Source organism: Zingiber officinale, chromosome 2A (genome assembly GCF_018446385.1).
Source record: "Zingiber officinale cultivar Zhangliang chromosome 2A, Zo_v1.1, whole genome shotgun sequence".
Lineage (NCBI taxonomy): Eukaryota > Viridiplantae > Streptophyta > Magnoliopsida > Zingiberales > Zingiberaceae > Zingiber > Zingiber officinale.
Genome location: NC_055988.1, coordinates 113915335 through 113928002, shown reverse-complemented (window position 1 = coordinate 113928002; position 12668 = coordinate 113915335). Strand labels below are relative to the sequence as shown.

The following is a 12668-nucleotide window of genomic DNA, read 5'->3' as shown; positions in this document are numbered from 1 at the left end:
AAGCAGAACACCAGAGACCAAGAGGAATGTTACAACCTCTTCCAATACCAGAGTGGAAGTTGGAAGACATATCCATGGACTTCATAACAGGTCTTCCAAGAACTACAAATGGATATGACGCAATATGGGTAGTAGTGGACAGATTGACTAAGTCTGCTAATTTTCTAGCCATCAAGGTGTCCCACTCTATAGAGCAGTTGACACAACTGTACGTCAAGGAAGTGATCAGACTTCATGGAGTTCCTAAATCTATTGTTTCTGATAGAGATGGGCGCTTCACCTCTCACTTTTGGGAGTGTGTTCAGACTGCACTAGACACCAAACTCAAGTTCAGCACAGCCTTTCATCCTCAGACTGATGGACAGACAAAGAGAGTAAATCAAATTCTAGAAGATATGCTCAGAGCTTGTGCACTAGATTTCAAGGAAAGTTGGTGCAAGTATTTATGCTTAGCTGAATTTGCCTATAACCACAGCTATTAGGCCACCATCAAGATGGCACCATACGAGACGTTGTATGGCAGGAAGTGCATATCACCTATTTGTTGGCAAGAAGCAGGTGAGAGAAAAGAAATGGAAGTGGAACTGGGCATTCAGACAAAGTTGATAGATGAGACTACTCAGGCTATCCAGAAAATCAGACAGAGAATTGAGACTGCTAGAACAGAGAAAAGAGTTATGCTGACACGCGCCGTAGGCCACTGGAATTCCAAGTGGGAGATTCAGTCTTTCTCAAGGTCGCTCCTATGAAGGGAGTGATGAGATTTGGCAAGAAGGGCAAATTAAGTCCTCGCTATGTGGGACCTTACCTGATCATAGAGAGGATTGGGAAAGTAGTTTACAAGCTGGACTTACCACAAGACATGTCAGCAATACATAACGTATTTCATGTCTCCATGCTAAAGAAGTATCTCCATGACCCTAGCCAAGTGATTCAGACTCAGTCAGTACAGATCCAGGAGGGTCTTAGCTACGAGAGCAGACCTATACAGATAGTGAACAGAGAAGTTAAGAGACTAAGGAATAAAGAAGTACCACTAGTGAAGGTCATCTGGCAGAAACAGAAGCACGAGGAAGTCACTTGGGAGCGTGAGGACAATATGAGACAGAAATATCCAGAACTATTCTAAGTTCGAGGACGAATTTTTTATAAGGTATGTGAGATTGTAACGACCCAATTTTTCCTATTTAGAGTTCTAAATGTCCTTAAAAATATTTGGAAATACTTTTAAAATATTCTAGAGATTTTTATGTAATTTTTGAAAGTCGTTTGATATTTTTACTAAACGAAAAAAGTTTTGACAAAATTTTATCCAAATTGAGGTTTGAACCAGAAACCTTGAATTAATTAGTGATTCACTTAACCAACAGACCAGCCGAGTTTTCTTTAACTTAGCGTATATCAAAATATAGTTAAGTTATAATGAAAACCTAATTACAAAAGGGAGCTCACTTATTCCCGAGCCCTAACTCCCTCTCCTCACCCTTCTCTCCCGACGGCGCCGTTCCTCTTCTCGGACGAAATCGCAGCTGGAGGCTAGGGTTTCCTCCCTCCGGCGCCGGCGAAAGGCTCTTTCCGGCCGATCTTCACATGTGCGTGACCACCTCGGCGAGGGGAGCTCGGAAACACAAAGAAGCCGCCGAGAGCTGCAAGTCTCCGAACCCTAGAACCTCCTTCCTCCTTCGGTTGGGGGCTCATCCGAACCCTAGATCTCTCTCTTCTCGGTTGTAAGTGCAAGAACAAGGGGTAAGTACTACTCACCTGTGGTAGGAGTCGCTTCGAGCTTCGATTTGTTTTCTCTGCTTTCGGATTATAGTGTACAGAATTGGGATAGCCGGAAGTTTAAGGGTAGCATGCGTTCTTGGTTTTTTCCTCTTAAGTTCTGTTGTAGCAAAAATTTAAGATCATGTTGCTCTATAAAAGTATAAGTATTGTAGTCATTTTAGCTTGTTTTCTGTTGCTGTTGCTGGACTTCGGATCTGTTTTAGAAGGGAATGCACGATTCATGCTGGGTTTCGGGAATTTGAAAGGATAGTAAGGTTGCTTAAACTTTTCATTGTAGGTGTTGAGCCCTTCTCCTGTTGGACATGGCATGGGTAGTTAGGTTTATGGATTGAAGTCAGATTCCTTGTGAATTCATTTGGATTTCCGAACAGTGCATGTTTCCACAAGAAATTAGTGTAGAGTTCTGATATAGCATGTTTAAAGTTTTCAGTTTTATGCATTATCCAGATTGCAAATCAAAGTGTGTAAACAGCCTCATTAATTAGTATGCAGTTGTCGGATTTGCTTTCCTTGATTTATGTTTAGTGCAGCATGCTTCGAGAGTTCAGACTTGCCTTCCTTTGATTTATGTTTATTGTAGCATGCTTAGAGAGTTCAGATTTGCTTTCCTTGATTTATGTTTATTGCAGCATGCTTAGAGAGTTCAGACTTGCTTTCCTTTGATTTATGTTTATTGTAGCATGCTTAGAGAGTTCAGATTTGCTTTCCTTGATTTATGGTTATTGTAGCATGCTTAGAGAGTTCAGATTTGTTTTCCTTTTATTTAGTTAGAATGAGTTTAGCATTTTCCTTGCTACTCAAAGGGCAAGAACAACCCTTTTATTTAGTTAGAATGAGTTTAGCATTTTCCTTGCTACTCAAAGGGCAAGAACAACCCTTTATTTAGTTAGAATGAGTTTAGCATTTTTCTTGCTAATCAGAAAGGCAAGAACAACCTTCATTTAAAGTATGTAGTGTTAGTTTCTTGATTTTCTTGAACATGAACAACTATTAAGCTTATCTTGTAGTTTGATTTGCTTGCTTTATCTTCATAGCATGCTCAGTTAGTTGCAATTCTCTACTTGTTAGGTTTTCCTACAGGGTTCTAGTAAGCTCTAATAAAGGATTATGAGATTTTATGGCAACGAAAGGTAAATGGTTGAAAGAATAGAAAACCACACTCGCAGTCAAACTACTTTATTCACTGATTTGTTGCTCAAACGATTCAGAATGTAGGAAGCTTGGAACACCGATCGTAGGATTTGGTAAAGATGAGCGGCGACGCGACACCTCCGAGGGACTCGTGAGGAACTGAGAGCGACGGCAGCGATTCGACGACCACGGTAGGTCGGGTGGGGAGGCCTGAGGGGATAGGGTTTTAGAATTTATGGTTGGGTACAATGAAATCAGAGATAATTACGCAAACACGGGAGACGGGACGGACTTATGAAAAAGAAATGATCTTGCAAAACTCTCATAAACATATATTAAAATTTAAAATGAGAGGCCAAGTGGGGCATAGAAAACTCATATTACTATTAGGACGGAGTAATGTTAGAGTATCATTTGAATCGATTTGATACTTAATATACGTCATCTTTGATAAAAAAAAATTACATATTATCATATTAAGGACAAATGGTTGTAAAATGTATGTGGAAAGTTTTAACTTTACTATCCGTCTTTATATAAAAATATATTTATTTATTTCAACTCCTTAATTCATATTAATTCACCTAATTAACTATTTATATATAAATTTTAAAAGATTATTATAAAATATAGGTAAAAAAAATACCATTCATCCAAAATAAAGTATAATTTCGTCTAAATTCAGCATCATTAAAATTCAAATCTAGTACATCACCTATATACACAATTTTTTAATTTATGGTAAACTATAGGCACAAGAAATCCATAATAAAGTATAATTCTTCCTAAATTCAGCATAATTTCTATGTACATATTTTTTTAGGTACGTGGTAAAATATAGGTACAAAAAGTTCATAATAAGGTATAATTCCTCTTAAACGCAACATCATTTAAAATAAAATATAGTATATTTTCTATTCAATTAGGTATTATATATAATAGATCAATCAATATCATCTATATATATAAATATGTAGTATATATATACATACATAATCCACTTTATTAAGTACAAAATATTTGAAATCAAGTATATATGTGTAGTTTAATTGGGTATAATTTTACAAAATTATGCACATGCAGATAATTACTATAAAATAGGAAGTTGAAATAAATATTCTCTGACATAAAGACTAACAGCAAAATTAAAACTTTGCATAGAGATTTAGGACAATTTACTGTTATATTAACATCTTTGTTTTTTATTAACATACATTCATACTTATTTTAATATTAATATTTATTATTTATGAATTTCTTCCTCATTCATCTTTATCTTTTATATCTAAAATTTATTTTCTTTTTTCTTTTTATAAAATTTATTCATTGACCTTATTTAAAAAATTGAATATTATTAATATGGGGATGTTATAATACTCATCTACATTAGTTGTAACACCTGTTATAATATTCACATATTAATGTGGCAAAAAAAGACGCTTCCCTCACCGTATCTCTGTCAATTAGTCTTTAGACTAACACAAAAAAGATAAATTATAGATGATTACTAACTATTAGGCTACGTTTGGTTGGGCGTAATGTAATTGAGCTTGTAATGTAATCAAATTTGTAATGTAATGTAATGTGTGCCATATATAAATATAAAATGTGTGCCATAGGATAATGAATCAAATCAAAGGTACACCGATCAGATAAGGTATCAAAAACCTAGGTCCTGAACATAATATATAACATGGTTGTGTCATTACCTCTATAAGCATGTATTATCTCTGATTTCATTGTACCCCAACCATAAATTCTAAAACCCTATCCCCTCAGGCCTCCCCACCCGACCTACCGTGGTCGTCGAATCGTCGTCGTCGCTCTCAGTTCCTCACGAGTCCCTCGGAGGTGTCGCGTCGCCGCTCATCTTTACCAAATCCTGCGATCGGTGTTCCAAGCTTCCTACATTCTGAATCGTTTGAGCAACAAATCAGTGAATAGAGTAGTTTGACTGCGAGTGTGGTTTTCTATTCTTTCAACCATTGACCTTTTGTTGCCGTAAAATCCTTGTTTCGTTACAGTTTTTAGGCAGCGCTGCTGTTGACGTTTAATTCCCTTAGCCTCACTCGAGAGAAGACTATGCTGTATTTCTTCTTACTTTCTTCTTACTTTTAAAAGTTGATGGCACCGATGGAGGTGGATAGGGCAGATGGGCGTACTTCCAATCAGCTGAGGCCACTGTCTTGCACTCGAAACGTCCTCCATCGAGCCCATGGCTCCGCTCGCTGGTCACAAGGTAATAATCCTACAAATAAAAGTGATGGCTTCTTTGAAATGTTACACTTTGTTTATGTTTGATTGAATGCCCTTGTTTTTATTTTCATCCTAACATCATTTGAGCGGTGGCCATAGTATTCACTCTTCGGCACACATCTTCATACTATTGCTTATATCTACACTCATGGTCTGAATGTATAGCTTGCGCTCTTTATTCTTATCTTGATTCAAGAAAGAATATTAAACTAATTATAAATAGATTCTCTGCCATGTGCCTTTAGGCTTTAGTATTTTATGGAATCAGTAACTTCTGTCATCATTTTTTCCACATTGCATATGCTCATATATGCTTATATAGTTGCATATTGCTTCAATTTTTGATTAAATTTCCTTGTGAAAGATAGTTTATTTGTTTAGTCAGCTGTAGAATAGTTAGGAATGGCCCGGACAAGAAAAACATGACCAATCTACTCTATGTTTACTTTATTTTAAATAAATGAAATAGAACTCTTGATTGAAGAAGATGTGAAGTGCAAAACGATTGTAATTTATAAATTTGAAAAAAGGAAGGTTCTTAAATGAACCCAACTTGTTTTCTATTGGTAAGTGTTAAATATTAAATTTCGTTTGCATTTTGTCATAACTATACTTTTACTATGTAACATCTTAAAATATTTTTTTAAATGATGATCACATATGTGCCTTCATAACACATATGTACAAGCAAGACAACATGCTGTCATAGGATTTCTGGACCATTGATTTCTTGTTTTTGACATGTAAGACTCTTAATTCCTTATTTGCACATATTCAAATTATATTCCATGAAAATTGAATTTACAAGTAAGTTCCATTTAAAATAACGTGCCAATTTATTTTCTTATTAATTTGATGAACACCTATTCCATTATTTTTTATTAAAGACAATGAAATTTATGGAAGCTCATATCCTGTGTGGGCATTTCAGATAAGGCAAATTGTACAATTTACACTTTGTATGATATGATTCATTCAATTTGTTTGTAAAATTATATATATATAGAGTCTTAAAAGAATTGTGCCAATCTAATTCAATTCAAGATGATTTGATGAAAATTTGTTTTTTACAATTAAGGGGAAAATGAACATAAAGACACCAGCAATTAAAAGTAAAACTAAGATTCAAAGTTAAATCAAAGCCATTAAAGGAGAAAGGATAAATCTTCTACCATATGATCGAAGTAGAAAAGTTGAAGAGAGTGAAGACTTATAATGACCAATGGAAATAAAAGAGAAAGATGTAGTCAAATTGGACTAAATATTCAACACCGACTAGGAAGAAGCCATCTTGACAAATCAACATCCAAGAAGACATTAAGGATAGAAGCAATGGTGTATGATAAGTTTTGTTGCTTCTATCATTTTCCATTCCTCATTTCATGTAGCATTTTGCCCTCCTTTTTTTTTCTTTAAAACCAAGTGATAATCATTGAGACTTGGAATTGTGAAGATGAGGGTGGAGTTTAGGATAATTTTATTAAGTTTAGAAGCATTTTGCAATCTATTACATATTTTATTTTTTAATAAATGAATTTTACACTAATTTGTACATTGTGGATAATAGAAGGGGAGTCTTGACGCAACGGTAAAGTTGCTGTCGTGTGACACGGAGGTCATGAGTTCGAGTCTTAGAAACAGTCTCCAAAGTAGGGTAAGACTGCCCGGGATCCTGCATTCGCAGGAGCTTCGTACACCGGGCTATCCTTTTGTACATTGTGGATAATGTAAAAATATCTTAAGTCATGATATGCAAACTCATGAAAATGGTTCATGATGTTACCCTCAATCTGACAACTTTTGAAAACAACAAACTTTGTAAATTAAATTTGAGAAGTCTATTTCCCTGAGAAATTATCTTTGACTTAGGTGACCAGGGTTAGTGATAGGAAAATAGGTTAACATCTTTTAGGAATAAGGTTTCATGCATTGCTTTACTTAACTTTAGCTTCTTGCATTTGACCTATGATCCTTTTATTCCCTGAGTTGGAAATGCCAACTTAGTTTGGTTTAGTTGTAATACTGGAGGGGATTTGGGATGTTTAACATTACTTCTATTTATACAAGAAATTGACAACAATTTTGTTAATCTCACAGATATTACAAGTATAATCATTCTAATTCCTCAAGGTGATGCTTAGATGTTTCTTATGTCCATCTTGCTTACAATTTCATATGAAGTTTTTTTACAAGACTTTTTGTTAGTTCATTCATATTCAAATTTGTTTTCTGAGTTCACTCAATTTTTTCCTTATAAAATGACCGTACAATTTAGTATGCTTTCATGTTATTGTGGATTGTATGAGATGGTTGTAGTCTTGTAGACTTTATATTTTAAGTTGTACACTATTATATATGATTTGGATGCAATATAGTTGGTACAATCTTCAATTAAAGACTATTCATTAGTTACTTTTTTCTTCCTTATTTACTAGGTGATACAATCGTGTTGGCTGCAGTATTTGGACCAAAAGCTGGAACTAAGAAGGAAGAAAACCCTGAGAAGGCTTCTATTGAAGTTATATGGAAACCTAAAACTGGTCTGATAGGTATGATAATTAAAACAATAACAATAATCCGTGGTGAAATAAAGTATTGAATATTGTATTTGTGGCATGGCATAACTGGCTCTTATTTTTTTATTAGAATAATTGAATAGCTACGATATCAACTAATAAGTAGATATGTAGTTCTACATAATTATATAACAATGAACTAAAATTCTTAGGCTTATATGTGGAATGTGGGGTGAGCAGAGCTACATGGATGGGTATATACACTCATACACGTGAAACTCAAAAACAATGTACTAAAATCCTGAGCCTTAGACTTGCAATGTATGTATGCACGCACATACATATATTCTATCTTTCCATGTTGTAACTATTTGTCCTGTATGAACACTTAAATTGTGCTCCAGGAAAAGTGGAAAAGGAATATGAGATGATTCTGAAGAGAACTTTGCAAAGTGTATGCTTGTTGACTATCCATCCAAATACGACAACCTCTGTCATTGTTCAGGTCAGATAGTCATCTATATTTTAAATGAGTACTTTTTTTTTTCTTTGGTAGGTTGTGCATATCTTCAGCATTATATTTCAAATGGAATGTGGTTTTCTTTAATATAAAGCTTAGGAAGGATATATAAACTTAATGATAATTTTACACGAGTATATCTATCATATTGCATAAATACTTTAAAATGCTTTTATGAACCTTGTAGCTAGTAGCTTCTTTTCTTCATAGATTGTTTGAATTGCATATATTTCATGAATGATCAATTGATTCTTTTATTCATTTAAATGAAAAGATAAGGGTTGTAGAGAGGGAATAACCCTAATACAATTGAAGTTTGCCATGCCAAAATGTGGTGTGGACTGGCCCAATTATACTAATGTGTTTTAGTCATAAAAACAAAATGACTTCAAATTTCTTTCTATAATATGGGCCATTCAATTTCAAGTTTAATAATCTAATGGCTTTGACCAATGTAATTCCTCTAACTTGTGTTGATAATTGTTTTAGGACCTTGAAGAATTTGGTGAGAGGGGGATACAACATTAGCAATATCAAACACCACATTAGCATAGCAAAAAAGACAAACAAATGCAAGACAATACTGACAAATTGATATAATGTGGTTTGGAACTCTCTTTCTTATACTATGGTTTATAATTTGTTGATGAGTCATTCCAAAAAGACCACTAGCTTTCTCCTTTTCGTATAGCTTTTAAGGTGGAGAAACCTCTTATAATTATCTTCTTACAAATATTTACAATAAAGGAAAACAAACACATAAAGCTAACGAGTATAAGAGTAATTTAAAAAATTTAGATATTTTGCCAGCCTTTAAACATTCCTCTTGATCCTCCTTTTATAGCCTTCTATCTTGTGCAACTTCATTTGCTGTTGAGCTGGGTTATTGCTGATCAGGATCCACCATCATCAATAGATTGTCTCGATCGCTCAAGCTTGCACTTTGCCAACAACTACCTTAGTTGACTAGTTTCGACTAGTTTCCAGAATGAGTTGATTGATCCATTGTAGCCTCTAGGTCATCCGACCATTGTAGCACCAACCTGTTAGATAAACGACTCCCAACTTTCTCATTGTCTAGAATCCAAGATTAGTCAACTTAATTCAAACTCAATTAGTTGATTGCCCAATTAACTAGGCTTCAAACATAAACTAACTGTTCATGAGCCTCCATGATTGTGTCAATTCTTTAGTCGGCTTAGCTCATCAGTCGATTGGATTCTAACTTTAGTCATTGACCAAAATCCACCAATTTGTAGGATCTAATTTAATGCTAGAGGGGAAGTGAATAGTGCTTACGAATTTATGAGTGATAGATTGACAAGCAAGATTTAACTTTAACTTGTCATGCGATGTTTAGCAACTAACTTTATCATGCAATATCTCAGCCAAGTTTAGCAAAGCAAGTATTCAATTATTAGTAAGATTTTGAGCATGCGTTGACCACAAGTAAACCAATAATGCTAGAAATAAAGACAATACTAAATAGAGATTGACACGTGCAGTTTCAAAATAAAGTTGATTCTTATTTAGAATCTTCTTTCTAGAAAGTCTCTAGAGGTGGAGAAACCTTAAAAAACGAATCTAAAAATTATAGCACAAATATAGACAATGTATGACAACAATTAAATTAAAAGAAATTACAAACAAGGTCGCCTTTCGAAGTTAAAGCTCAGAGTTGTAGCACGTCGTCGCAATAGAACGAAGAGCACAACGAACACACAGAGAGTAATCGAGAGATTTTGTTTCCAAAAACTTTGCCTCGTGCTCCTTTATATAGAGCTCTATCGATGTTGACGTGACAAGTCTTCGGTTGACTAGAAACCTCTCCGGTTGACTAGAACCTCTCTGAACGACTGATAATGCCGACGTGACCGTACTTTTATCTGATAGATAAACTTTATCTGTGGGTACTGATCGGAATCACTTAGGTTGACTGGAGCTTGGTCAAATCCCGATCTTGACCTTCTCGCTCGAATGATAAACTTTTATACAGGTCGCCTTGAAGCCATATTCGGATGCGAGGTTGCCTCGCTGACTCCAGTCACTTAGAACCTTCCAATTTTGTCACTTGAGGTTTATCCCCAGCTAGCCACCCGAAATTCCTTCAGGTCGCTTAAAACCATCGAATAAGTGCTCCCCTGTCATTTTTACGCCTAATCAGTATGATAGATATGTTTATGTTACTTGTACGTACATTAGTTAGATGTTCAGCTCCAACTAACCCATCTAGACTTAGTTTCACAAGATTCAGCTCCCAGCTAACATGCTTGGGCGATGCCAAGACCTGAACTCCACTCCTCTTGGACTTGAATTCACCAAGTTTCCAACTAGGGTTTCCGTGCCTAGTTTCCAACAAGGTCTTCAGTTGCCTTGTTCCACTAAGACTTAGTCTCTACCTTGCCTTGCTAGGACTTTCTGATGCCTAGTCCCATTAAGTCTTAGTCTCTACCTAGCCCCGTTAGGATTTTCTGATGTTTAGTTCTACTGGGTCAATGCCTTTACCTGCAGTTGCAAATTTGACAGAATTGTTAGATCACAAACAACTCTAACTTTAAACTCAGTTATATATCAAGACCTATCAAAACTAGGTTCGATATGGTATTCCTAACACCAACACAAATGATTGCCTAGTCGACTAAGCACTAAACAAAAACATTTTGTTCGCAAGCCACCAGTCAACTTGAGTTGACTCCTTAGTCAATTGAGATTCTATTGGGAACACCCTATAGATGACTAGATCCTCGACTGTAATCATCCTAATGAATGATTGTCTTTGGGTAAGTTGACATCTACCCTTGTCCAAGGATACAAGTCATTTAACACTCATAGCTTGTATAAGAGTTTACTTTCCTAGTTTGACTTCACTACTAAGGCTATCCCTCAGATATACTAAACTCTCAGCTCACTCCATATGCTATCCTTTACACTTCACCTCCATAGTTTAACTTTTTCTCAACACGACACCTTGATGCTCCTCATCTTATGGTTCCTCAAATGTCCCATTCTATCCTTCACTCATTTCCACCTCCAACCATCGAGCTAACCAACTTGGCCATGTTAAGTCGAGCTCCACGAGGTGGTGTAACACCACGTCAATGCTTTTCGTCCAACATTCCCTTCGATGCTTCATGCAACCTCCCTCAAATTATATCAGACCTCCCATTGAGCATATTGCCTTGGTCGCACTAAGTCGTCCACACTTAACCTTGGCTACTTGATATATGTGTTAAGCTGTGTAGGAATTTGGAAGGACACATAAAGCTCATGACTTTGCTTAAACATTAAAACCCAAAGTTGGACTTGGCAATTTAGGTATGATGTATTAATTGATAGGGAACTAGAGTGGGGTGAATAGCTTTGTTCGTAGCTTGTTTGTGTTCTTACAAAGTTTGTTATGTAATGAAAAAACAAAACAACGAGAACACTAGGAACAAGAAAGCAAACCAATTGAGATACAACGTTTAACGTGGTTCGATAGGCCTCCCTTAGATTCCTACTCCATGGTTATGATTTTTCAAGTGGATCACTCCTAGAACCACCTCTAATCTCTCTTTTTCTTGGCCAACAACGGGATGTGGAGAAACCTCTTGCTTTCTTTTATAAAGGATGGAAGTTGAGCACAAGAGATTACAAAAAGATAGCTTTTGAGAGAAAGAAAGAATTGAGCATTTGGAGCACACTTAATAAGGTTTTCAGGTTTCCCTTGATATTTTCTTGAGATGTTAGAACTCTTTATACATAGCCTTTGCTCCGAATCTGAGATGTCCTCGAAACCTTCTCGATCGATTAGTCGACTTTTTAGTTCCATTAATTGATTACTAACTTGGATAAGGCAGCTAATGATTATTCAACGGACGCTTCAGTTGATTGGTACCGATTATTAGTTGATTGGTCGATTGATCATGACAACTGTTGATCAAATCTGCCACTTATAATGGTAGTTTTCGTGTTATTGTTGACCAACAGTTGATGTTGGGCTATCAGTCCACAGATGACAACATTTTGTTCATTGGCTATTTGGTTAGAGTCGATTGCCTAGTCAAGATTCCCTTTTAGTTGGCTAGACTTTTGACTGTAACCACTTCTATCATTAGGTTTGCATTTAGGTTATTCCCTTTTGAACTAGTGTCACAATTTCACTCAAACCCTTCTGATACCTTTGTGCCAAGAGGCTCTTAGCTCAGGGATCATCATTCTTAGAAGCTCCTTGCCTCTAATACTTTATCATGCCTAGCATTTGATCATCATTGACTTGGTAGCACTTTATCATCCATAACAGCTGGTCCTCGTCAACCTGTGGGGACTTTTATAATGCCTTGCATTCAATCCTCATGAGTTGCTGAGACTTTATTGCCAAGTCTTTGGTCCTTGACCTACTTGGCCTTTCTATCTACTAAGTATCTAGTCCTCATCCACCAACTTGCACTTCCATCTGTTGCACTTGCAACACATGTCAA

At 35.8% G+C, this 12668-nt stretch overlaps 1 protein-coding gene across 2 annotated transcripts in view; it reads left to right on the top strand.

Annotated features, from left to right (window-relative positions):
* Window positions 1-1685: 1685 nt before the first annotated feature.
* Window positions 1686-12668, top strand: part of LOC122041971 (exosome complex exonuclease RRP46 homolog) — a 19723-nt gene continuing 8740 nt past the window's right edge. For both annotated transcript variants that reach the window (XM_042601872.1, XM_042601871.1), the window contains exons 1-4: window positions 1686-1746; window positions 5038-5155; window positions 7608-7721; window positions 8093-8193. In XM_042601872.1, the coding sequence (XP_042457806.1) occupies window positions 5041-5155; window positions 7608-7721; window positions 8093-8193 (330 nt within the window). In that variant the 5' untranslated portion in view covers window positions 1686-1746; window positions 5038-5040. The remainder of the gene's footprint in view (window positions 1747-5037; window positions 5156-7607; window positions 7722-8092; window positions 8194-12668) is intronic.